This window comes from Hemiscyllium ocellatum, chromosome 10 (genome assembly GCF_020745735.1).
Source record: "Hemiscyllium ocellatum isolate sHemOce1 chromosome 10, sHemOce1.pat.X.cur, whole genome shotgun sequence".
Classification (NCBI taxonomy): domain Eukaryota; kingdom Metazoa; phylum Chordata; class Chondrichthyes; order Orectolobiformes; family Hemiscylliidae; genus Hemiscyllium; species Hemiscyllium ocellatum.
In genome coordinates, this window is record NC_083410.1 from 49,108,719 (window position 1) to 49,136,545 (window position 27,827).

General features: G+C 39.5%; 1 protein-coding gene across 1 annotated transcript; it reads right to left on the reverse strand.

Moving 5' to 3' along the window:
- atf3 (activating transcription factor 3) lies at window positions 1–27,827 on the reverse strand. Its single transcript, XM_060830903.1, has 4 exons — window positions 27,650–27,827; window positions 5,267–5,505; window positions 4,984–5,091; window positions 1–803 (listed from the first exon to the last, which is right to left on the reverse strand). Exons 2-4 carry the CDS (start codon window positions 5,495–5,497, stop codon window positions 606–608), a joined length of 537 nt encoding a protein of 178 aa, XP_060686886.1. The 5' UTR covers window positions 5,498–5,505; window positions 27,650–27,827; the 3' UTR covers window positions 1–605.

Sequence of the window (27,827 nt, forward strand, 5' to 3'; positions counted from 1 at the left end):
TGTTATGACAATATTTTTATTACTAAATGTATCAAATGCACACTTCAACTATCACAGTGTAGAAAAAAGTTAGAGCACTCCAATAAAATCTCGAGTACTTGAACATACATGCTTGGGGTAACTTTGCTTAAATTCTGAAACTCATGTAACACACTTGCAATAACATCCTAGACAACTGGCATAAATGCTGCAGAGCTGACTTAAAGCTTCCAAGGAGTAAGTGTGTCACACTGTCCCAAAGTAACTATACCATAAACACGACTGGCATGCTGGTACATCAACAGTCATCAAGAGCAATTAAAGACAATAAAAGGCACGACGCCTGCGTCAATAATAAAAAAAATCATTGTGTGCAGCCTAATGTCAAGGCAGAGAGTAAGTATGTGTTTTCTCCTGTTTGCATGCGATTTTAATGCAGCACTTTTCCAGGTTCAACAGTTAATGGTGAAACAAAAGATATCCATTATGCTGAAAGTGCAAACTCTTCTGACTAATGAACAGTCTTTTCCTAGCAAGTTAGTAACGTACTAACATGGAGCTACTTCTGTTCCTGGCGCCTCCAAGGAGACGGACTCTGTGGATCCATGATTCACTTCTTTTATGACCTAATTCTGTAGTGTTCCTTCTTTGATCTGTTGAATGAAAAGATTTTTCTCATCCTCTGGAGTCCTCCCATTCTGTGCCCGGACTATACACGTAGGTCTGTGCAGGTTCAGCATGTATATCAGCTGTTGTTTCTCATTTTTTAATTCTTCTATTTGTGCTTTTAATTCTGCATTCAGAGATTCCAGTTTTTCTGACTCCTAGGGGATAAGAGATCATATTCAGTAATTTCTCAATTAAGCAGTTATGATTTTTTAAAATTACATATTAAATGCAATAACTACACACTGAAGTACTGCAAAATATATTCTCACCTTTTGTGTTAGAGTTCATTAACTGAAAATTTATTACCTTGAAATTTTATCCTATTACTTGACATAAAATATCAAACTGACATACAGAATTCTATACAACAAAATTCGATTTGGAGACGTTTATCAGAACATTATTCTCTATTTTTGATTGTTTTAACCTCTCAGGTAATGTGGTCCAAAAGACGTCCCAAAACTATCCAAGTGCCAGATTTCCAATTACATTGTACCATTTAAAGGTCCATTTGGACTAGTTTACTGATGAGTGGATATGGCATGCTTACAAATAAACATTGTTCCTGTGACAGAGGCCTCAGAATGACAAATATGGGTACTCAATATTGGCAGATAAAGATTTTTGTGGAATGGTAAGATTCAAGATGGCGCCAACACGAGGTGACTCCTTGTGAACTCCCTATAGCAGATCTATCTCTAACATTTCTTGTAACTGTTCTACACTTTTACCTGTATGTCGTTACTTACTATGATCTGCCTGTACTGCTTGCAAACAAAGCTTTTCACTAAACTTAGTTACACATGACAATAAAATTAATCAACAAAAAGAAACAGCCTACTTGACAAAGCTGTGAAGATATTTTTGACAATATGTTGGAGCTTGTGGATAGCTTGAACTTGGAGCTTCAACTAAAGCTATCTTTATGCAACAAGTTAGCCACCATAGCCACATGTGGCTATTTAGATACTCAGGTGAGGATAATTTTAAAGTAAAAAATGAATATTAGACACTGTTGGATGGCATTTGATCAACAGTCAGCATAAGTACAGGTATTTCAGCTTAAAGTCAGAGTCATACAGCACAGTAAAAGATCCTTCAGTCCAACTCGTGCATGCCAACCAGATATCCTAAATTAATCTAGTCTGATTTGCCAGCATTTGGTCCATATCCCTCTAAACCCTTCCTCTTACTGTACCAAGCCAGATGCCATTTAAAATGTTGTAATTATACCAACCTGCCCTTCCTCCAGGAGCTCATTCCACACACACACCGCCTTCTGCATGAAAAAGTTGTCCTTCAAGTTCTTTTTACATTTTTCCCTTGTCACCTTAAACCTATTTTGGACTCATCTTAGTATGCTTGTCGGTAAAATCACAAGATAAAAGGCGGAGTGCAAGAGTTTTCACTGTTGAGTGTACCTTATTTCCTTGCCTTTAGTTTTTTTGATGTGTTTTGTATTTGCCATTTAGCTTTTAGTGATTTGTGTACACATTCACCAAAGCCCCATTGTTCTTCCACTGTTTCTAATCCTTCACCGTTAAGAAAACATTCCAACCAGTTTCTTTTGGATGTAAAGTGTCTGTTGGGATATGTTATTTTATTCAAAATAGTTAGATTAGATTACTTACAATGTGGAAACAGGCCCTTCGGCCCAACAAGTCCACACCGACCCGCCGAAGCGCAACCCACCCAGACCCCCTATATTTACCACTTACCTAACACTACGGGCAATTTAGCATGGCCAATTCACCTGACCAGCACATCTTTGGACTGTGGGAGGAAACCGGAGCAAACCCACGCAGACACGGGGAGAACGTGCAAACTCCACACAGTCAGTCGCCTGAGTCGGGAATTGAACCCAGGTCCCTGACGCTGTGAGGCAGCAGTGCTAACCACTGCGCCACAGTTGTTTTACATTTTTATGGTTATCCCTATTGAGCACCTGCTCCAACTTTATCCAATGTCTCTTTTTTTAATTCCAACTTAAATAAGTAAATGTCACGTAATTAAGCAGGGAAATCTCCAAATGCAATAGTTAGACAGCATGGAGTTTGGCAGAAATCACCATTAACTATAGTAATAGTGATCAACAATATGCTGATGGAACATAATAAATTAATTCAGTTCAGGGAAGCTAGAAAACTTAGTTAAGAAAAAATAACTTGCAAGGTTTGTGAAGGTTTGTAGCTCAGGTTGAGGTTTAGGGTGTAGGTTTGCTCGCTGAGCTGTAGGTTTGATACCCAGACGTTTCATTACCTGGCTAGGTAACATCATCAGTGGCGACCTCCAAGTGAAACAAAGCTGTTGTTTCCTGCTTTCTACTTATATCTTTCTCCTGGATGGGGTTCCTGGGGTTTGTGGTGATGTCATTTCCTGTTTGTTCTGAGGGGTTGATAGATGGTATCTAGATCTATGTGCTTGTTTATGGCGTTGTGGTTGGAGTGCCAGACCTCTAGGAATTCTCTGGCAGGTCTTTGCTTAGTCTGTCCCAGGATAGATGTGTTGTCCCAGTCGAAATGGTGGTTTTATTTCATCAGTGTGTAGGGCTTCAAGGGAGAGAGGGTCTTTTTGTGGCTAGCTGGTGTTCGTGTATCCTGGTGGCTAACTTTCTTCCTGTTTGTCCTACAAAGTGTTGCTGACAGCCCTTGCATGGAATTTTGTAGACGATGTTGGTTTTGTCCATTGGATGTACTGGGTCTTTTAAGTTTGTTAGTTTTTGTTTGAGAGTGTTGGTGGGTTTGTGTGCTGCTAGGATTCCGAGGGGTCTTAGTAGTCTGGCTGTCATTTCCAAAACTTCTTTGATGTATGGTAAGGTGTTTAGGGTTTCTGGCTGTGTTTGGTCCTCTTCTCGTGGTTTGTTCTTGAGGAATCCGCGGACTGTATTTTTTGAGTATCCGTCCTTCTTAAATACATTGTATAGGTGGTTTTCCTCTGTTTTCCGAAGTTCGTCTGTGCTGCAGTGTGTGGTGGCTCGTTGGAATAGTGTTCTGATACAGCTTCGTTTGTGTGTGTTGGGATGGTTGCTGGTGTAGTTAAGTATTTGGTGGTTTTCTATATATGCAGGTTTGTAGTTCTCCGTTGTCCGTTCTTTCGACTGATGTCCGGGATTGCGAGTTTGTTGTCGGTTTCTTCCTCCTTGGTGAACTTTATGCCTCTGAAGGTGTTGATGTTAAAAGTCTCTATCTTGTTTCATTTTGTGATGACAAAGGTGTCATTTACATAGCGGACCCAGATTTTTGGTTTGATGGTTGGTAGGGCTGTTTGTTCTAGTCTTTGCATTACCGTTTCTGCTATGAATCCTGACCCTCTCTCCCTTGTAGCCCTATACACGGAGAGAAAAAAAAACCACCATTTCGACTGGGACAACACATCTATCCTGGGACAGGCTAAGCAAAAACATGCCAGAGAATTCCTAGAGGCCTGGCACTCCAACCACAACGCCATAAACAAACATATAGATCTATACACCATCTATCAACCCCTCAGAAAATGAACAGGAAATGTCATCACCACAAATCCGAGGAACCCCATCCAGGAGAAAGATATAAATAGAAAGCAGGAGACAACAGCTTCGCTTCACTTGGAGGTCGCCACTGATGATGTTGCCTAGCTAGGTAATGAAACGTCTGGATATCAAACCTATACCTTAAAAAATAACCTCTTTACCAGGAGATAACTAAAAAAAGGCTATGTTTCAACTTCTGTCACGGGATATAACACAGAGTGCAAGTTTTCTACTTGTAGTAGCCAACTCATCCAGTAGGATTTTATTTTAGATCATTCATTGCATATATAGATTGTAGCTGTCCAGGAAGTGGCACCACAATTAGAGTTAACTGGGAATTAATAATACCTCTAAATGACAAAAATGAGATGTGTCTTCAGACAGGGCCTTTAGACATTTGTGCTCCATCATTGACACCTGTTAAACCTACCTGTCTTTCTCCTTTTGAAATTATTTTTCAGTTTCATTTTCCTCATAAATGTCCCCACAAGAAATTAATTACACATTTCTTCAATTCTACTTCAGTCAGTTGAAACCTAAGATCACATCGCAAAATTCAATGCCAAATAGTCCATATGCTACATCTAATGTAGAAAGACTGTGGGAACAAGGTCATTTTATGTAAGGAATAACATCTTCCTGGCTAATTAAACATTCGTGCTTTGGAAACAATAAACAATGTGAACAGCACAGTTGTTTTAAGGAGACAATTTTCCCATGCTATGGCCATGTAGGTAATGATAGACTGTTTCTGTCAAATCAGAACAGTGCAGTTTCCATATCACCCATACCTCAGGCCAAAGAAATTGTGCACCTGAGCGACTTACTTTTTGTAATATGTCCGTCCTTTCCTTCTTCTTATTTCGACATTTAGCTGCTGCTATTTTATTTCTTTCCCTCCTCCGTCTTCTTCGTTCATCTTCCTGTGGTGTCACCTAAAAGAATGAATATCTAAACTCACTTTCTCAGATTTGTAAAATGATGGCAATGCCTTACAATCTAAAATTAAGTAAGATCCTTATTTGCTTGCACTGTTGCAACGTTTTAGGTTTAGTGTTCACATTATAGTAAAATTTTAGTATTTCCAACCTATACATTTAATTAGCATACCTTTTTCTCTACTGTTTCACTTGAGTTCTCAGTTGCTGTTAAATAATCCAAGCTTGAGGATCCATTTGATATCCGTTTGCTTTGTATGGCAAATCGCAGCTCTTCTTTGACTAAAGGGGTAATGTTTGTAAACTCATCAAATACCAAAGACATTGAAGGCGAAATACATGGAACTACTGCTGCTGTACTGACATCTGATGCAGATGATTGTCCTATGTGTTGGAGCATCATGGTACTGGCTGAAAAAGAATAAAATTATGGTGAAATTATTCAAGGCATTTGGATTAAAATCAAGTTTCCACATATTTGTTTCTCAGCATTTTTCTTAGCTTATGTCTCTCTCTTCACTTCACCAACATGCGCCTACGTCGATTAAGAATATGCTATTCAGAAATATCCAAACGTAGCCTCAAACTGATTGTCTCTCACCTCCACTCTCTGGGCAAGTACTTTGAGTCTATCCAGCCCAAACACCCAGGTGAAATGGAAAATCCCAGACCAGACCATAACTTAGATTCTACTCCATGTGTAACACTACTACTTTTTTAAAAAAAATTGCTATTATTGTTGCTATATGAAGCTTGCATAACTATTTCTAAAATATAAATGATTGAGGGATGGGAAAAATCAGTGGACTTTTGGAGGATAGTGGCTGATGGACCCGAGGTGAAAAGGAAGATTACCTCCCTCCCCCAAATTTCTTGGCCACAGACCAAAGAGTGGGACCTAGAGGGCCTCAAACCTGGCTCAGGGAAAATTGCAACAAAGTTTTAGGCAGGAAGAAAAGCACATATGGCACTACTCTCAACTTTTCCCTCCCACTTTACTGTAAATTCTCCTCATGCATTTCTGGCACGTATCCTCATCCACTGCAGAAAGAACTGACTTCCCATTTATTAAAATGAACACAATTGGATAACATCCAGGTTTGTACTTTCATTGAGCGAGGCTGCCCACTAGAAGTGCATACTTATGAGCTGTTCCTACGATAAAAGCTTTTGAAGAAGTTGTATATATAACTAAAGAAAAGCATTGAAGAGAAACAGATCTTAATGTTTGGATGAATTATCTGCCATCAGGCAACAATATTCAAATCAGCCCTGTTTGTTCTGAAAAGCCATGTTCATTTCCAGTCTGTATTATTTGCTATAGTGACTACAGTCAGAGTGAGCATTAAATGTGAAGGTCACTCACCTTTTAAGTAATTAAAAAAGTAATTAGCACTAGACCACAAGGGTCCATAGACATCTCTCTTGCTTAGAGAGAAAGAATTGGTTATATGTAGCTTGATGGACAGCACTTCACCTGCAGGGGGCAAGGCAAGAGAGCAAATCTCCTTGCATGATTGTGTCTGTTGTAACCTTGGCCAATTATTGCACCTTTTTCACTGCACTGTCCAAAATTTGGTGACTTAGCACAGACTGAGGACCAAGCTCAGTGACTCCACTGTTTATTCAGCATGGTAATCTCAAACAACAAGCCAAAATTAAAACAGTAAAACCAATGCAAAGACGGAATGATTTTCATTTTGTCAATTGGCTCTATATTATGGTTTGTCCCCCTCCGTAAAAGGCTTTTTAGTGCATCTTGACTGAACTCAATCTCAGTTTCTCAAACTAAAAATATGTAAGTGTTTGAATCCCTGTATCATGCAATTCTACAATTGAGTCTGCTCTTACTGGGTAACTTTCTGAAATAGTCTGCATTATAAAGTGTTGTGTAAATGCTGGCAGAGTTGCCTACCCTTTTGTTCACTCAGGAATGAATATCCTTCTCCTGCAAGTGTTGTTGTAACTCAAGAATTAATCTGGAATTGGCACCGTGTAGAACTATCCAGAATCAATTCAAGGCCAATTTGAAAATATTGCACATATCCAAGCAACAGGGAGATGCCAATGAAGATGTGACGTTTCACTGTTTTATGAAAATCTGTTATGGCTATGAGATTAGAAGACAGCTGTTCTTTGACTATTCAGTATGAACCCTTGCTCAATGTAGTCCTGTCAACGCCTCAGTGATTAATCATTCATTCTGTTACATGATCGACTAGGAATGTTTTTGGTCAGATCTTAGGGTTGCATTCTATACACAGTACTTCCGCTTCCATTCCTAATCGTTACCACAATTAGGAATATGTTTTTTAGCAGTTAGGGCAGTGAGTTACAAAGACACATAAGTTTGAATTCATTATAAACATATCTCATTGATCTCTACATGTGTCGCTCATGACATTGCTTGACATCATGCTCAGGTAGTGAGTAAATGGAATTGGGTACAATACAAAAGGACAAAATAATCCTGTATGTGTTTGCTTACTGTTTACTTCAAGGTAGCAGCACAGTTCAATAGTTTATCCATAATATATACATTCAGAATCTCTATACCGTGTTGCCAAACATGTTTCCACATTGATGGAGAAGGGAGATCAGAGAAGGGGGAACTGAAGTAAATTCCATGAAGAGAGGGAGGGAGGCTTTTTTAAAAAATATTGTTCATGGATGTGGGCATCACTCGCAAGACCAGCCTTTACTACCAATCACAAATTGTTCTCAAAGGCGATGAGTCATCTTTTTGAACCACTTGAAATCCATGTGGGATAAACACATCCACCCATTCCCATTACAAGGATTTTTTTTCCTTGCTCCCTTCACAGAAACCATTAGTACCATGTTCCCCTCACTTGACAGTTTACACATTCACCACTTCTCTCAGAACTCCTGCCTCACTTCATATTCCTCACCCTTCATTCCTAGTCAGCCACTTCACCCTGATTGTAAAAGTTAATCACAAACGCACTGGAGTGTCCAAGATCAGAAACCCACCTGATAGGAACAGGAAGTTCCCTAAGGAAGGAAGGAATAAATAAACAAACAAACACCCCATTGCATCATATTGTTCTAACTAGTTGAAAACAATCCTCATGGTGGCAACTGTTATTTATGGAGGCAGAAGTGTTATATTCAGAATGAAACCCTGAAATCTTCTCCATCTCGTCAATCACCAATCACTAACTCTCCCCTTCTCTTTTGTATGATAATCATTGAGAGCAGAGAACCAGTCAATGTCACGATTGAGTGTAATTTGGAGCAGTAAATACTTACACATGCACCTGAGCTAAAAACATTGGGCACTGAAGTTTGGGGATTCAGTGAACTCCAACTGTCTGATGTAGTCAGGTGTCAGATCCTAACAGATAAAAATAAATTTCTTTTCAAAAATCAAAGAGATAAAATCTCTCCAGATTTTAGCATGTGGGTTTCACACTCATTCCAACCTCAATCCTGATCAGAGTTAAAAATCAAGGCTATAGACAGGGTTAATCAGATATCGCAACTGAAGTTTTCAAAAAAATTGTGACTAATTTATATAACGTCTCATTTTCAGAGATGCACTTCTCTTGCCACAACTCCCCCAGTCTTCGTACTTCCATCAGAAGTTCAGCAAAAGCAGCAGTTACTTGCCTATGCAGAGTTTCTGCCAAAGTTCCAGCAGTCAATCTCAAGAGTCCAAAGGCAATGTTCAGTGGTTGTATATAATGTGAACTTTGGCTTGGTAGCAGAATTCAGATTTAGTGGTTGTGGGGCCCTAGCCTCATTTGAGAAACTGGAGCACATAACTTAGGTGATATTTCAAAACTGTTTTATTTCTCAAACACTCCATTCCGGGCAACACCCTGACAATCTTTTCTGAGCCCTCTCCAGATGAATAATACCCTTCTTATAAACAGGGAGACCAGAACTGCATACAGTACTCCAGAAGTGGCCTCACCAATGTCCTATACAACCTCGTCAAGATGTCCCCAACTCCTATACTAAAAGATCTGAACAATGGAAGGCAAATGTGCTAAATGCCTTCTTAAACACCCTGTCTACCTGTGATGCAAATTTCAAAGAATTGTGTACCTGAACCTTAGGTCTCTGTTCTACCAGGGTCCTACCATTAATTGTACAAGTCCTGACCTTGATTGCATTACCAAAATGCCATGACTTCACATTTATCCAAATTAAACTCCATCTGCCACTCCTTAGTCCATTGGCCCAATTGAACAAGATCTCCTTGTAATCATAGATAACCTTCTTCACTATCCACTACACCACCAATTTTGGTGTCATCTGCAAATTTACTAACCATGCCTCCTATATTCTCAAAATCATTTATATAAATGACAAAAAAAATGTGGACCCAGGACTGATCCCTGTGGAACACCACTGGTCACTGGCTGAAAAACAGCCTTCCACCACCACCCCTTGTCTCCTAATAAGTATCCCATTGGCATGCTCACCCTGAATCCCATATGATCCAACTTTACTAATTAGTAAACTATGCAGAACTTTGTCAAAGACTTTACTAAAGTCCAAGTAAACAACATCTACCATCTGCCCTCAATCTTTTTGGTTACTTCATTAAAAAACTCAGTCAAGTTTGGGAGACAGGATTTTCCTTGCACAAAGCCATACTGATGATCCTTAATCAATCGTTAATTCTCCAAATGCATGTCAATCCTATCTTTCAGAATCACCTTCAATAAGTTGCCCACCAACGTCAGACTGACAGGTCGATAGTTTCCAGGCTTCTCTTTGCAGTCTTTCTTAAACAACAACACAACATTAGCCACGCTCCAGTCCTTTGGTACCTCACCAGGATGTGAAAACAGGAGAGTAGTTTGAATTTTGCAAATCTAACTGTTGATCAGACAATAAAATTATGGTCCTACAGTTTATTTCTGCACTAGCAAATTATTTATTGTCAGGTCCGCAAAACACAACAAAATTCCAAATTTCCACTTCTCTTTAGAATGGCATTGTCACCCTGTAAGTGGTGGCCTGATTTATAGATAAATAAGTACAAATTGTAACAGATTACTGACAAGATCACATCACACAAAGTTCATCCAAAGTAATTTACTAATCTTCTGTAAAAATGGAAAGAGAAAATAAAACATTCTATCAGATATTCTTCAGCTGTTAGTACAAATGTCCCAGTATATAATTATATCATGGTGATTTTCTTCAAACAACTTAGATCAACTTACTGGAAGAATCCATTTGCAAACAGTACTATTAATTTTACCCATAAGCACTCGCAGCAATAAATCAACATCACTCGATCCTGCAGTGCTATGCAAAATCCAACAACAGGAAGGTGACATAACACTAGCATGCAGACGTGAATGACAGTTAATTAAAATGTCTGCCAGTAAATAGCTGTGAAATCAACAGACTGCTGCAGTTCATTACACTTGGCATTCAAAACAAATATCAACAGAATGAGTTCTCCAGCAGTCTGCAACACTACAGATTGATACCTATCCAGAACAATTTATGACCATAATATACACTTCAACAGATTCTTAATAGTTTAAAGATATCAATACCAAAGACTGAGTTTACTGAATAATCTGGAGATAATGTTCTGTTGTTTAAATGACAGTTTGGGCTACTTTATCATATCAAATGTAAAACTTTCTGATGATAGTGGACACCACCTTCATACAGAATCATAGTAAAAACAGTGAAAGGTCAAGATTGCAGTTTCTCTCTCCCTCTAATGTTTTAAATTCACTTTCTTTGCATATTGTTTTGGAAGATGGTGGTGTAGTAAGTAATGTTACTGGATGAGTAATCCAAACCCGCAGTCTATTGCTCTGGGGACATGGGTCAAAATTAAGAAATTTTGGAATTTAAAACAAAACTAGTATAAAGGCAAATATGTAACTGCTGTTGATTTTCATAAAATCCAATTTGGTTCACTAATATGCTTTAGGGTAAGAAATCTGTTGTCCTTACCTGGTCTGGCCTTCATGTGACTCCAGAGGCAGTACAATGGGATTAACTCTTAACTGCTCCCTGGACAGTTGGGGATGTGCAATTGGTACTGACTTAGCCTGCAGTGTCCACATTCCATGACTGAATTTTAAAAATCTGTTCTGCTGGGGACATTGACAGACTACAGACTTAACATAACTGTTATAGTGAAAGTGGTGTACATTCAAACCATGGGCCTTGCTTACATTATAGAAGCCCCACCGCAAGTAGCAATTGTCACGATTGTGACAGGAAGACCCTGAATAACACCATACCTAGACCAAAGAAGTACTGTCAATCACCGCCGCATAGACAATGAAACTGTCTTGCTATCTCTGGCTCTATGTAAGCCTCCCTTGGCAACATACAAGCCTTCAATAAGAGTAAATGTCAACTTTATAATAATAACAGCTGAAAACCATAGCTGCATGCAATTGAATAGAGATTGATTTTAATATGTTCAAAGGGTGTGAGCATTACTAGTTAGGTCAGCATTAACTCCCAGTTGTCCTTAAGATACTGGTTAGCCTCCTCCAACTTTTGTAGGCACATCCAGTGATAGTAGGAACAGAATTCCAACATGGTGTCTTAGCAACAGTGAAGGAGGGACAATATAGTTCCAGGTCAGGATGCATGTGACATGGAGGGGAACTTGCAGAGTGATGCCACCTGCTGCTCTTGTTCCTCTAATTGTTAGAAATTATGAATTAAGAAAGTGCAGTCCAGAAGAAGAAAGAGTGGGGAGGAACAAGTAGTTGGCTCCAAATATAATCACTTTTAGTCAAATGCACAGAAACAGAAAAGCAAAGCTGGCAGTCCAAGAATGCAAAGGTTAAATGATATCACCTTATTTATGAGAGACTTTCTTGAATTAGAGACCTTGCTAGGAAGAGTTACATGTTCCTGGGCAAGTCTTCCCTGGAATTGGGATAACTGACATAGGTAATAGAGTAGGTTGGTAATGTAGAGGGTACTAAGAGGACTATTGTTGAGATCCATGTGGGACAAACAGTATACTGTAAAAATAGCTCATGATTCATAGCCATAGAAAGATGGAATAACATCATTGAGCATGTTGTTCTGTTAATGTTTCAGACCTCCTATTGACCAAGCATGATTTTACCAATTAGAACAGCAGAATTAAGAATTTCATAAACTATATTACAAAGCAGGATAAAGCAGAAGAAAAAAAACTGGGAAATGGAATCAGTTTGTTGAAAGATTGGAGCTTTTCAGTAAGGATGGGATTCACTTGAGCAAGTTAACTCGAATGTTTCAATGCTATTGCTAGGGAAACATTCAGAACATCTTTAAACTTATCAGACTGGCAAGGGAGAAAAATCAAAGGGCAGCATAACTAAAACTAATGAAGCTCATCATTGGACCCAGCAGGAAAGAATTTAATCAAGGGACAAAATTGCATCATCAGGCTATTTTATTAAATGCTTCTATACGGATATTGAAAGTTAGCTTTAAGTTGACAGAAGATTATACAGTGTAACTGTAAAACCTTGAATTAATAGCCTCACTAGGCTGTGGCTAGGCTCAAATTTTGAATTTCAATATGTTGTTTGGAAAGGATAGGGTAGTTAATAGAGGGAGAAAGTGGAGCTGTCGTCAATGTTAAAAGGATATAACATGTAAGGGAACAAGGCATCATACCAAGTGGAAAGAACATTGTGGTAGTTTTCACTGAATATTTTTAATGCTAAAGAACCTCCAAGATGATCAGGAGGAGCCTTAAGCTAGTTTAGCTCATGTTCATTATATTTTAGTAAAGGAGTTGAAGCCAGCATAAGCGATGACCAGCCAGAAGAGCATTAAGTAGTTGATCACACTTAAAATATCTGCAAGAGTTTCTATAGTGGCCTGCACATCATTGTGGTGATTGGTGGTTCAAGAGACACCCTCAAATAGTAAGCAACGATTTGGAAATGAACAGAGAACATTCAATAGTAAAACACAGGAACAGGTCCTTCAGCCCACATGTATGTGCCAACCATGATGCCATTCTAAACTAATCCTATCTGACAACACATGATCCATTTGCTCCTATTCCCTATCTGTTCAAGTGTCTATCTAATCACATCATTAATGCTAATTTGAAACACTACCTAAAGGGATCCTCATCATGCAATAGTCATTCTGATGTAGAGGACTTTTGAAACTATTCAGTTCCTTTTGGGCGGTACCTTGCAGTTCCTGCCAGGTTGAATTTGATGGTGGGACCAAGATCACATGAGGCCAATGGGCTAATGAGTTCCCAGCTCTGATCAATGCTAGGGACAAGGAGGAATCGGATACAGTTACCCACTTCAGTCAATTTCCTTTTGCATAAAAGTTGAAGTTCTAAATTGGAGAAAGGCTAATTTTGATGGTATTAGGCAAGAACTTTCAAAAGCTGATTGAGGGGCAGATGTTCGCATGTAAAAGGACAGCTGGAAAATGGGAAGCCCTCAGAAATGAGACAACAAGAATCCAGAGAAAGTACATTCCTATTAGGGTAAAAGGAAAGGCTGGTATAGGGAATGCTGGATGACTAAAGAAATTGAGGGTTTGGTGAAGAAAAAGAAGAAAGCATATGTAAGGTTTAGACAGGAGAGATCGAGTGAATCCTTAGAAGAGTATAAAGGCAGTAGAAGTATACTTATGAAGGAAATCCGGAGGGCAAAAAGGGGACATGAAATAACTTTAGCAAATAGAGTTAAGGAGAATACAAAGGGCTTTTACAAATAAATTAGGGAAAAAAGGATAACTAGGGAGAGAATAGGGCCCCTCAAAGATCAGCAAGGCAGCCTTTGTGTGGAGCCGCAGAAAGTGGGGGAGATACTAAATGAGCATTTTGCATCAGTATTTACTGTGAAAAAGGATGTGGAAGATATAGAAAGTACGAAATAGATGGTGACACCTTTCAAAATGTCCATATTACAGAGGAGGAAGTGCTGGATGTCTTGAAACGCATTAAGTTGGATAAATCCCCAGGACCAGATCAGGTGTACCCTAGAACTCTGGAAAGCTAGAGAAATGATTGCTGGGCCTCTTGCTGAGATATTTACATCATCAATAGTCACAGGTGAGGTGCCAGAAGACGGGAGGTTGGCTAATGTGGTGCCACTGTTTAAGAAGGGTGGTAAGGACAAGCCAGGGAATTATAGGCCAGTGAGTTCTGATGTCAGTGGTGGGCAAGATGTTGGAGGGAATCCTGAGGGACAGGAGGTACGTGTATTTGGAAAGGCAAGGACTGATTAGAGATAGTCAACATGGCTTTGTGCGTGGGAAATCATGTCTCACAAACTTGATAGACTTTTTTGAAGAAGTAACAATGAGGATTGATGAGGGCAGACTGGTAGATGTGATCTATATGGATTTCAGTAAGATGTTTGACAAGGTTCCCAATGGGAGACTGGTTAACAAGGTTAAATCTCACGGAATACAAGAACTAGTCATTTGGATACAGAACTGGCTCAAAGGTAGAAGCCAGAAGGTGGTGGTGCAGTGTTGTTTTTCAGACTGGAGGCCTGTGACCAGTGGAGTGTCACAAGAATCAGTGCTGGGTCCTCTACTTTTTGTCATTTACATAAATGATTTGGATGTGAGCATAAGAGGTACAGTTAGTAAGTTTGCAGATGACACCAAAATTGGAGGCGTAATGGACAGCGAAGATGGTTACCTTAGATTACAATAGGATCTTGATCAGATGGGCCAATAGGCTGAGAAGTGGCAGATGGAGTTTAATTTAGATAAATGCGAGGTGCTGCATTTTGGGAAACAAATCTTAGCAGGACTTATACACTTAATGGTAAGGTCCTATGGAGTGTTGCTGAACAAAGAGACCTTGGAGTGCAGGTTCATAGCTCCTTGAAAGTGGAGTCGCAAGTAGATAGGATAGTGAAGGCGGCATTTGGTATGCTTTCCTTTATTGGTCAAAGTATTGAGTACAGGAGTTGGGAGGTCATGTTGCGGCTGTACAGGACATTGGCTAACCACTGTTGAAATATTGCATGCAATTCTGGTCTCCTTCCTATCAGAATGATGTTGTGAAACTTGAAAGGGTTGAAAAAGATTTACAGAGATGTTGCCAGGGTTGGAGGATTTGAGCTATGGGGAGAGGCTGAACAGATTGGGGCTGTTTTTCCTGGAGTATCGGAGGCTGAGGGGTGACCTTATAGAGATTTACAAAATTATGAGGGGCATGGATAGGATAAATAGACAAAGTCATTTCCCTGGGGTGGGGGAGTCCAGAACTAGAGGGCATAGGTTTAGGGTGAGAGTGGAAAGATATAAAAGAGACCTAAGGGGCAACTTTTTCACGCAGAGGGTGGTACATGTATGGAATAAGCTGCCAGTGGAAGTGGTGGAGGCTGGTACAATTGCAACATTTAAAAGGCATTTGGATGGGCATATGATTAGGAAGGGTTTGGAGGGATATGGCCTGGGTGCTGGCAGGTGGGACTAGATTGGGTTGGGGTATCTGGTCGGCATGGACGGGTTGGACCAAAGGGTCTGTTTTCATGGTGTACATCTCTATGACTCTAAGTGCCCACACGTGAACAAATTGAAGACAGGGGCGCACAGGCCTCCTACTTCGAGCAATCCTGAGCAGGAACCTGGAGGGGAATTTCCAGTACCTCATTGGGAATACTGTCACATCTCCAATGCTTACTCCCCCACCAGAATTACTTTGCCAACAGCTACAGCCCCAGGCCATCTTCCAGAGACTCCTTTCCACAATGATGATCTGGCAGCAGTGACCATAATTTTCTTTTTGTGGAACTCATGAAGGGAACATTTCCATAAAGTTTAAGCAGTACCTCCTATCCACTTTTTTTTTTGTCTGATAATTCTGCCTATGAAACTTCTGGATTCAAATACTATAGCAATTACCAGTAAAACCAAACATTTCTTTTAGATTATTCACTTGTTACATGATTCATCTTTTTTCCTGTTGCAGAAGTTACATTTTATGAGCTAAGCAACATGAGTCAAACTGTTTATTCTTTGTACAGCAATAACCTTAAATTTGCTACAATGAGTTGACACCCCGTAACCAAGTTTACTTCACCTCTGGACATTAGATGTTAAATGTTTAAGAACATGAGTAAACCATGCTGGAACTATTTCGTGTGGTTTTGGTTTCCAAATTATGAAATGGATTTTGAATTACTGTAGAATGTGCTGTGCAAAAAGAGATTTACAAGGATGGTGCTAGAAGTGTCAGAGGTTACAATAATTGGGAAGAAATTGAACAGGGCTTAAGGTCTTTTCTCTGAGAAAGGGGAACTGAGAACTGTACTGAAATAAGTCTTTAATTATAAAAGGATTAAGTAAGGAATGGATTAAGTGATTACCGGGGGATTTTAGTCTACATTTAGATTGGGAAAGTCAAATGAGCACAGATAGCTTAGATGAGGAATTCGTAAAAGGTTTTCAGGAGAGATTCTTTCAACAGCATATTCCAGTATGACCAGGCAGCAGGCTTTACTAGACTCAGTATTGACCAAGAAGATAGTTTTAATTCATCATCTCAGTGAAGATGCCCCTAGGCAACACTTACCAGAACATATGCTTTTTGAAGGAGAGAAGAGTGTGTTTAAAACTAAAATTTTAAATTTAAAAGGACAATTATGAGGGCATGAAAATCAAGCTAGCAAAATTGACCTAAGCAATTTAAGCTAAGGGGTCACTCAATAGAGTTAGTAGTGGATGTTTAGGGAAACATTTGTATAAGGATACAATTGATGCATTTCAACAAGAAAGACAAATTCCAAGGAATGAACCCCTTATCTGTGTTTAATTAAAGGAACTTTAAGATAATATTAAACTTAAAGAAAATGGAAAATTGCATAAAGATGCATGGCAAGTCAGATGATTGTTTAGTTTTTAAAATATATTCTGCCCAATGAATAAGGGAGGAAAATTGGACCAAAAGAGAAAGCTATATAAAGATATAAAAACATTAAGACTTCAAACAGCTGTACAATAAAGACAGCTAACAAAGTGACCATTGATCCCATAGAATGAGTTTGCAGAATCAATAATGGTAAATAAGCAGATGGCAGTTGAAGTTAAAAGATATTTTGCTTTGGCTTTCACTATACAGGATACAAGAACCATCTCAGAAATTGCTGTCAGTCAGGAGTTGGGAGGAGAGAGGAACCCATGATTACTACTAACACCAGGAGAGTAATACTTGGCAGATTGTTGGAACTCAGTATGGTGCTGGAAAAGCACAACTGGTCAGGGAACATTAGAGAAGCAGGAGAGTCGACATTTTGAGCATTAGCCTTTCTTCAGGAATGAGCCATTCTGCAGTCCGCACTTTCTCCTAGATTGGTGGAACTACAAATTGTCAAGCCCCTGGGTGTGATTGGTTTCATCATGGGTCTTAAAAAAATTGACCTGTGAGATAGTTGATGTGCAGGTCTTAATTTTACAAAAATCATTAGATTTGGGGAGGTTCCCTAAGACTGGAAGGTAGCTTCTGTAAATCATTCATTCAAAAAGGGATACAGAAAGCAAGATCATAAGATACAGAAGCAGGATTAGGCCATTCAGCCTAACTTGTGTGCTGTGCCATTAAATTATGTTTGATAGGTTTCTGAATCCTAATCTCCTGCCTTCTTCCCATAACTTTTGATCCCCTTATCAAGAGCTTATCTCTGTCTTAAATACTAAGCATGAAACTATTGGGAACTATTTGAAATCAAAGATCCGAAACAGGGTGGACATGGAAAGGATGTTTTCTCTGGTGGGAGAATCTAGAACTAGGGGCAACTTTAAAAATAAGGGCTGCCATTTATAAAGGGTCGCCCATGTCAGACAGATCAAAATAAGGAGAATTTTTATTTCTGAAGGTTGACAGTTCTTTTTCTCATAAGGCAGTGGAGATGGATTCTCTGAATATTTTTAAGGTGGAGGTAGACAGATTTTTGATTACCTGAGGGGAGGGGGCATCAAAGCTTATTGGGGCTAAGCAGGAATGTGGAATTGAGTTAAACATCAGATCAGCTGTGATTTTATTGAATTGTGGAACAAGCTTGCAGAGCCAAGTGGCTGGCCTGCCACTCATTTTAAAATGTATACAGAGGTTCCACTCACTGAGGTGGGATGGGAGGGGATGGCTGCAGAAATGGGATCACAAGTATAAAACAGTCACCTATAAATCCAATTGGAATTCAGGGGAAATTTCTTTACACAAAGTAGAATGAAACTCATTACCACAAGAGGTAATTGAGTGACCTGCATTGATGCATTTAAGGGGGAAATAGGCTGTTATGGTAAAAGCAATAGAAGGTTATGTTGATGGGGTCAGAAATAGTAGGTGGGAGTCCAATCATTTGGAGCACAAACAGTGACCTATTACGTCGAACAAAAATGGAAACTGCTGGAGGAACTCAGCAAGTTTAGTATCCATGAACAGAAAACAGAGTTAATGTTTCAAATAGTTCTGAGGAAGGGTCACTGGACTTGAAACGTTAACTGTTTTCTCTGCACAGATGCTTCCAAACCTGCTGAGTTTTTCCAGCAATTTCTGTTTTTCTTTGTTTGAGGCGTCCAGCATCCACAGTCGTTTTATTTTATTTACCCATTGAGTCAAGTTGCATTGTTTATGTTCTAAATTATTTGGAGTCTTTACTGTAACATTACCTGATATTTACCACAAATTGATTATGTGTGTGCAGGGATTTAAAGTCTCTAAGCTGTGCATTTTCTTACTCATCAGCAAACAAGTGCATTACCAAAATGATGTCATCGTGTAGTGATGTTATTGCATTATACCATCATTATCACACCATGACTGGTGCTTTGAGTGGAACTCAAATGATGCTGTTGATACTATACACAATGTAGTGTGACCAGGTTAGTTTACAGGAGAGCAAAGGATTTGCTGAACATTCTTCCTTTGGCTCTTTGTTGAACTTATAGCTAATCTCGTTCCTATGTTCTTCTCCCAAAAAACCATTTGTCAGCAGAGTTATTTTTCGTTCAACCTCTTTTTGCAAAAAAGAACACATGTTCCAACAACTAAATGATTAAAACAATTTCTCATAGCCTCTCTTCTCTCAATGACTATTTCAACATAAAAGGTCCCTAGTCAGTAACTTTCCAACTGGAGGAATAAGTCATTTTTATTTACCTTATAGAAATTGTCCATAACATTGTACGACTCCACAGAATCTCTTCTTACTTTTTGTTTTTGGGGAAATACTCCCAATAGCTCCACCTTTTCAACATAAAAGACTTTTTAAAATGCTGGGTGTTGTTCAAATTAAATTACCCTTTTATTGGTTTGAATGTCTTGGTATATTTCTTTGTTCCTATGCTCTAGGTTCCCTTTTATAAAACCCAGTTTAAATGTAACCTCATGGAAAGCAATTTGGAAATGCTCTGGCCATATCACTCAACTGTGTTGCATCTCCAAAAGGAAACACCTATCTCTAGCGTGCTTTTATTACTACATTATCTTTATCTACTACATCTCCATGGTAATTTTTTTCATTAGATCTTCTCTGCGCTTTTAAAAAAAGAATGCAACTGCTAGTCTCCAATTCTATTTCTCTATTGTGTTTTCCCTGAATCTGTAGGTTGAATTTACAGTCCCCATGTTGTGAGCTTGGAGGAAAAATTGGCTGGGAAAGTAGAAGGGAGCTGCATTGGGAAGACTGCACAATGCATTCCTGCCACTACAGAACTTACTTTGATACAGGTTGGGTTGTGGTTTAACTGTCCATTCTATGTAGGTAGACAGTCAATTAACATTGGAAGGTTCCAATTTAGGGTGATGCTGTAGCCTAACAGGTGAAGTGGCCTGCTACTGTCTGAGGAGAGTACCAGCTCAATGGAGGCAAACTCCCTGTGGAACATCATGGGACCAAAGCTGGTGTTTCCATGCACTAATGATAGGATTACAGGCAGGAAAGGTCAGACTTGCCACCCAACCTACTTTATTGCAGGAGTTTCCCCTCTACTCCACTAGGCCTAATGGCCCTAATTCCTACAACCAAAAACCTGTAACTACATCTCTGACAGTATCTCCATTTTGCTCTTTTAGTACCTGAACTGTTGCAAACCACCATCTTTCAAAGGGCTATTAGGGCTGGACAATAAATGCTGCCCAGCCAATTATGTCCACATCCCCTTAACAAACTGCCTCAGAAGTGACCACTTCCTCCGGTGGAATTGTTGAGGTTCCAAAACTGTTGGCCATCAATTAGAAGGCCACCTCCACCATGATTGGGCCTCTGGTCTCACTGCTAGTAAGTCACAATCCTAAAGCCTATGTGAAAATTCAGTGCTATATTACAACATTCAATTCCGTTTTCAATCTCTGCCAGAATGTACTAGCTAATGCAAACAGGATTTTTTTTTTCAATTGCAAAAATCATGAGGCAAAAAATCATAAGTGGTCTGATAAAGAGTACTATCAAAAATGTTCACTTATTTGTCTGGTTCCAACCCCAAATCAAATTTCACACATTTTAAAAATTTTATTTTCAATTGCTAGTATCTATGCATTACATTTCTATTTTAATGCATATGCTTATTCCATTGTCACAGAATTCCAGGTAACTACAATAACCACATTCGCTTCTCATTTATTGCATACACACAAACACACCAACAGCACACAAGTATTAGAACAATGGCCAGTTGTAAATGCTATTCAATCAGCTGTCAGGAAAATCTTTGACAATGAGGTTTATTTAGCTGTGACAGTTTTAGTCTAACCACAAATGAAATAGGAACTTTAATTTGTGTGGCAGATTTGTCATGTATACAACAGGTTTCATCAAATCCTAATATGAAACACAAAGCCCTGGGTTGAATTAAATTTAAAATACAATCACAAAGTTCATTTTGACCTTCAAACTCGGTTACTAACTGACAATGACTCAGTAAATTGTACTTTTCCTCTCCCACTATTACTCATAAAAAGATAATGACTACAGTTTATGGAATTTCCTGTACCGAACACATCAGCATTTAAAAGATTGGCAATAGCAAAGGCAGTAATACTCATCCCCTGTAAGATCATATTTAACTAGAAGAAATTAACCCTTGGTCCTACTTTGCTGTTAACCCACAACAATGCATTAGGTTAGATTCCCTACAGCGTGGAAACAGGCCATTTGGCCCAACAAGTCAACACCTACCCTCTGATGAGTAAATCACCCAGACCCATTCCCCTATCCTACATTTACCCCCAACTAATGCACCTAACACTATAGGCAATTTTGTATTCAGAGCTGAAAATGTGTTGATTCCTGATGAAGGGCTCTGGCCCGAAACGTCGAATTTCCTGTTCCTTGGATGCTGCCTGACCTGCTGTGCTTTAACCAGCAACACATTTTCAGCTCTGATTATAACTCCAGCATCTGCAGACCTCACTTTTTACTCGGCAATTTTGTATTGCCAATTCACCTGGCTTGGACGTCTTTTGGATTATGGGAGGGAACCCATGCAGACACAGGAGAATGTCTGTGTGGAGTTTGCACAGTCACCTGAGATGGAGATCAAACCTGGGTCCCTGGCAATGTGAGGCAGCAGTGCTAATCAGTGAGCACCAGCTTTGTGTTATTTTTGTAAACTAACAATCAAGATCTTAAAAGACATTTCAAAAAACATTCAAATTGGAATGACTGCTTCACTGATAATGGCATTTGATCGTAATTATGAATTATGATTTCTCCTTTCTTCTGTTGATCTTGAATTAGGACTGCACTGTATATTACATTTAATTATATTAAGTTCTTGATCTCCTGGGCGTTAGTTTACCACATTCCCCACCACTGACAAATGGTAATTCCTTGCTTACAGTACACCTCTGAAATATGTGATGCAATTATTCTGTAATAACAATGGCAACATAGCTTTTTTATTCTGACATTTCACAGTCCAGTCAAACTGGTCACTCCAGGATTATTGATTTACAAGTTTATCTTCAACCAGGTGAAAACCGTCATTTTGTCAAAGCTTTTTATCTTGCACTCATCAGGACACTTTACAAGATTACAAATTGAAGGGGAGGAGACAAACATTTATACTCTGTGACAGAAGAGTGCTGATTGGTTGTCATGTGGACTCTGATTGGCAGAAGCATTGCCATGGCAAATGCACCCATTAATGGCAATACAGAGTGAATAATGAGGCTTTGCCAAATTTTAAAACAGGCAGCTGGATTCTGATTGTTCAGGGCTTTGCCCTGAAAAACAAACCAGTGCATGGTTGTCACCTGCTTTGTTGACTTTATATGTGTATAGTTGATTCCTGATGAAGGGCTCCGGCCCGAAACGTCGAATTTCCTGTTCTTTGGATGCTGCCTGACCTGCTGTGCTTTAACCAGCAATACATTTTCAGCTCTTTATATATGTGTATAGTGCACGTACATGTTCTCTAAGTCTGCAAAGAACAGGGACTTGTGTATTTATATTCATAGCTTGCAGTACATGCTTGTGTACCACACTGAGAGCCTGACTGATAATTCTAAATTTCCTGAAGGGCTTTCACCCAAAACGTTGATTTTCCTGCTCCTCAGAGGCTGCCTGGCCTGCTGTGCTTTTTCCAGCACCACACTCGATTCTAATCTCCAGCATTTGCACTCCTCACTTTCACCCTGACAATCCTAAATTGTTGGTCAGAATAATTCCCCTCACATTCAGGATTATCCAACAAATGCTGTCCAATTAGAGAAACATGTCCAATGTTAGATACAGTATGATGAGTTTTGCAAGCGTGAGTTGATTGGCTATGGTCAATACATTGCTTGTTAAGAACAGCAGAGGGACATGCTGTTTGATACAATTTGCCAGTATAATGTATATACTGTGATGGAATCACATCAGAACTAAAATTCACATACCACATTGCTTATTTGTGTGATAAGCAGAACATCTTTTTGGTTTGATGGCAGCATCTTGTTGGTGGCAAACACCATCTGTGTCGCTGGTACATTATAGCAGCTTGAAACAGCTAGCTTCATCTGTTACTCAATCATTTGAAATAATTTATCCTCCTAGGATAATCTGAGGCAGACTCACTTTTCAGAACCTAGAGTGAATTGCCACAGGGCATTCCATGAGTTTACATGCTATACAGTGAGAAATTTGATCATGATAGCCATACATTCTCCATAATGTCAGCCAATGGTAGCACTCCTGCCTCAGATGTAAAAGGACAGTTTAACCACTGTGTGACTTGTACTCAACAATTTAGGCTCTTGTACTATTACAGTACTGAGGAAGTAGTGCACTGTTAAAAGGTACCATCTCTCAGATGAAACTTTAAACTGATGCCCTCTCTGTCCTCTAGTGGGCACAAGATTATTTTGAAAATCAGCTTGAGTTCCTTCCTGGCATTCACGCAAAAATCATCATGAAATCAATATCACTAAAACAGATTATCGAACCATTACATTGTTGTTTATGGGAGCTTGCTGTGTGCACATTGGCTGTCATGTTTCTTACAAAGGTTAACTTCAAAATGACATCATTGATTTTAAAGCATCTTTGATAGAAATCATAGAATCCCTGCAGTGTAAAAACAGGCTATTCGGCCCATCAAGTCCACACTGACCCTCCAAAGAGCATCCCACTCAAATGCACCCCCTTACCCTATCCCTGCATTTCTTGTAGCTAATTCACCTCACCGACACATCCCTGGACACTATGGGCAGATTCGCATGACTAATCCAACTAACCTGCACACCTTTGGACTGTGAGAGGAAACCAGAGCACCTGGAGGAGAATGTACGAAGTTGTGAAAAGACTAATAGAAAGGTAGATATTTTAATTTTCCTACAATTACATTACCGCAATACAAAAAAAATGATATCACAAGGTTCTCTATATTTTGTGAGGTGGGAAAATTAGAAAATTAGAAAACTACACAGTTATTGCATTCAGTGTTTAACTTTCTACAGAATAGAAAGTAAAAGCTGAACTGAATAAATTAAGTATTTCCTTATGAAGCATGTAGCTATAAATCCTATAATTATAGTATAATTATTAGTGTTGTAATGATGATATGTAAAAATGAAAATATAACGCGACACAATAATCAAACATCAGCTAGAAATATTCATGTCTTTGTCAGAGCATATGGAGTATTATTAAAAAAAGGTAGAAAGTGGAATCTTAAACACTGGAACATTCTTGTGGCACGCCAGCAAATATATTACTTGGCATTCCACCATTCACCAAGTACAACCCTTTCCCACCAAAATCCCATTTTCAAATCATTTAATTGTGTTAACTGAACGAATATTTTCACAATGCACATGTCAACGATTGCTTAGTTGGTGGCATTATGGTCTTTAAGTCAAAGGTTATGGGTTCAAGTCTCACTCCAAGGATTAAGAACAAAATTCAAGCTGACAATTGAATGCATTATAGAGGGAATGTTGGACTGACAGAGCTACTGTCTTTTAGATGACATCCTAAACCAAAACCATGTCTCTCTTCTAGGGTGAATGTAAAAGATCCTGTCACACTTTTGAAGAATCGCATGGGAATTACGTCTGATCTCCTGTTGATTTGTATTCCCTCAAATCAAATTAATCAAAATAAATTTCTGATTATTATCACTTTATTGCTTATGGGCGATGTTGTTTGCAATTTGATACAATATCTCACACTGCAACTGTGACTGCACTCCAAAAGTACTCACTGATCTGTAAAACCAAAATGGGACATCCCAGGGTTGTGAAAGATATTATATAAATGGCAGTCTCTCTTCCTTTCTTATAATTGCACTATGCTTTGACATGGAAACTTATGGACTATCTGTTAAATTCTCCAAAGCACATATGGTGTCATCACTGGGAGTTTCCAATAACTAGGATGACTAAATGTGTGGAAAACAAAACTGAATCACTCAGAAGCAACATTGCCACTATGTTTGTGAGGGCTTCCAAAACAATCAAGTCAGAATTCAGTATCCACCAGCAAATCAGTCACCAGTCTCAGTTACATGTACTAGTCAAATTCACAGATATATTACTATCTTTCTTTATCATGGCAGCTTTCAATTCTGGATTTACTCAGAATTCCACATATTTATCTACCCACAATGACATCTGATTCCCTGGCCTAACAATTATCTATCCACCTCACCTCCTTAAAATTATTCTAGGACGTCCATCTCTACTATCTTCCAAGGTAGAAAGTTTCAAAGTTGAGCAATCATAGAGAAAGAAATTCCCTCTATCTCTGCCCTGAAAGGACAATTACTAATTTTTAAACATTGGTCCCTAGCTCTGGACTCAACTACAAAAGGAAAACATCCTGGCCCATATTCACTTTTATCAAGACAAATCAGGATCTTACATATATCAATTAAGTCACCCTTCATTTTTCTAAACTCCAGTGGAAACAAACCCAGTCTGTATGTCTGACCTATCTTCATAAAACAACCTGCTCTTCCAGGTATCACTCCAGTAAACCTCTAAATCTCTTCCAATGTATTTATAAATTTCCAGAAATAAGGAGATCAAAACATAAACATTATTCAAAATATAGTCTCACTAATGCCTTGTATAATTAGTTTTCTGTTCAATTCCTCGTGTAATAAATGATAGCCCCATAGCCTTCTTCATTGCTGCTATACCTTGATACTATCCTTTTGTGACTCATACACTAGATCACCTTGACTAAAGTGATCCAAAGTGGGAGTCAAGACCCCAAGTCGGATTGCGAGTTTAGACTTTGGGGTAATGATCTCCATGTCAACTGTGCCGGTGACCCCGGCACTCAGGTTCTCATCCTCCTTCTCTCTATTCTCACCTAGGGTCTGTGATCATTTTCAAGCTTTGAAACAGGGTCACAGAAAGATAAGTTTGAGGAGCACTGATACAGATCTCTCTACACCTTGGATTTCTGCAGGCACTCTCTGCTTTGATTAAGCCATGTGAACAGCTTCACATTTTCCCATGTTAAATTCTAACTGCCACGATTTTCCCCACTAACTCAAACTAAACTATCTATATCTGATGAAGGGCTTATGCTCAAAACGTCGATTCTCCTGTTCCACGGATGCTGCCTGACCTGCACCACACTCTTGACTCTGATCTCCAGCATCTGCAGTCCTCACTTTCTCCTATCTATATCTGACTGCAATGTCCTCTTCACAACATACATTCCTACCTATTTTGTGTTACCTATAAATTTAGTTACCATGCTTTCTTCATCTAATTCATTGATATAAGTTGTAAAAAACTGAGACCCCAACACAGACTCCTGTAGGATTTCACTCATCAACATCTTGCTGAGCAGAAAAAGACACAGTTATGCATATTCTCTGTATCTTTCCAATCAGTTGGTCAATCTTCACTACCTGTTGATGTATCCACACCATACTTTATGCAATAACCTTTTATAACCAGAGGAAGTCATACAATTGCAACATTTAAGAGGCACCCGGATGGGTATATGAATAGGAAGGGTATGGGGGAATATGGGCCAGGTGCTCTATGATGACTATATGACCTTGTCAGGTGTCTTCAGGAAATCCAGTACAGTACATTGACAGGCTTCCCTTTTAGTTCAACACAAGCTACTCTTTCATTTGTTTTTAATTTAACTTATTTTTCTAATCAACCTGTTCAGAGATGTTATTACACACCTCCGGAACAGGTGGGACTTGAACTCAGGCCTGTTGGTGCAGGGATTGAGGCACTACCACTGCAATGCAAGAGGACCAAGTTACTCCTTCAAAGAAATTAAATAAGTTGACCAAAAGTGATTTCCCTTTCATAAAACCATGCTGACGATTCCTGATTACCTTGAGATACACCCCAGCCCCCAAGCACCCAGCTATAACCTCTTTAATGATCTATAGTATTGTAAAGCCCGCCCCACTTGTCAGATGTGCTATCCTCAACGTCTCCACCATGTGTACACATACGGGCAGTACAACTTATGAACTTTGGAACTAACTGTAGCCAGTAAACGATTGGGGAACTTCAACCCTTTTTACAAGAAACCTCCTCCAATGTCATCTGACCACTGACGTTGCTCTTCTGACTAAGCAGATCTGGGGCCGTCGGGTTACTTTATAATGGGGAGGGGTCTGTTCACAAACCCCTAAAATAACAACTCTACAGCCAGAAGGCACTGATGAAAATGATAACTTGCCACATTTTCTTTCCCCAGGGGGAAAGCAAGTGAGAGAAGAAGGAAAAGCCCGCTTAAGAACCTGGCGCACAGTGATCTGTCAAGAGTGAAAGCTCATTCAAAATTAACAAGTTATCGCGAAGCAGAAAGACCTGGTTAAAACAAGAGCCTCCTTATCCACTGAGTGCTAGATGGAGCAATCACTCCCTGAGTTCATGATTCCCGCTTGTGGACGGATCCCACACACAAAACACCCGCTGGGGTGCACGAACCCGTCCAGATCCCAGACCCAGTTGGACTCTCGGCTATTTTTTCGACTCAGGCGGAACAAAACAATAAAAAGTACGAAAGTGTGGCCATCACTCTTGATCAATCCCCCGGTTGGCCCGGGCTTCCCCGGCTCCCTGTCACCAGGCTCTGGTGCTGGGGGTAAGGGGGTCGAGTTGCTGGCACTGAGAGGGGGCACTTACCTAACGCCCTGCCCCGGGACGGAGGCGAATCTCAGCTGCGGAAGAAGCGGCGGCCTCTCTATATCCACCAGTCGAGTCTCTCCAGCTTTTCGAATACTTGCGGAACACCGCTCGGGGTTGCATCACTGCCTTTATATACAGTGAGTGCGAGCCTCTGGTATTTACAAGCCCAGTCCCC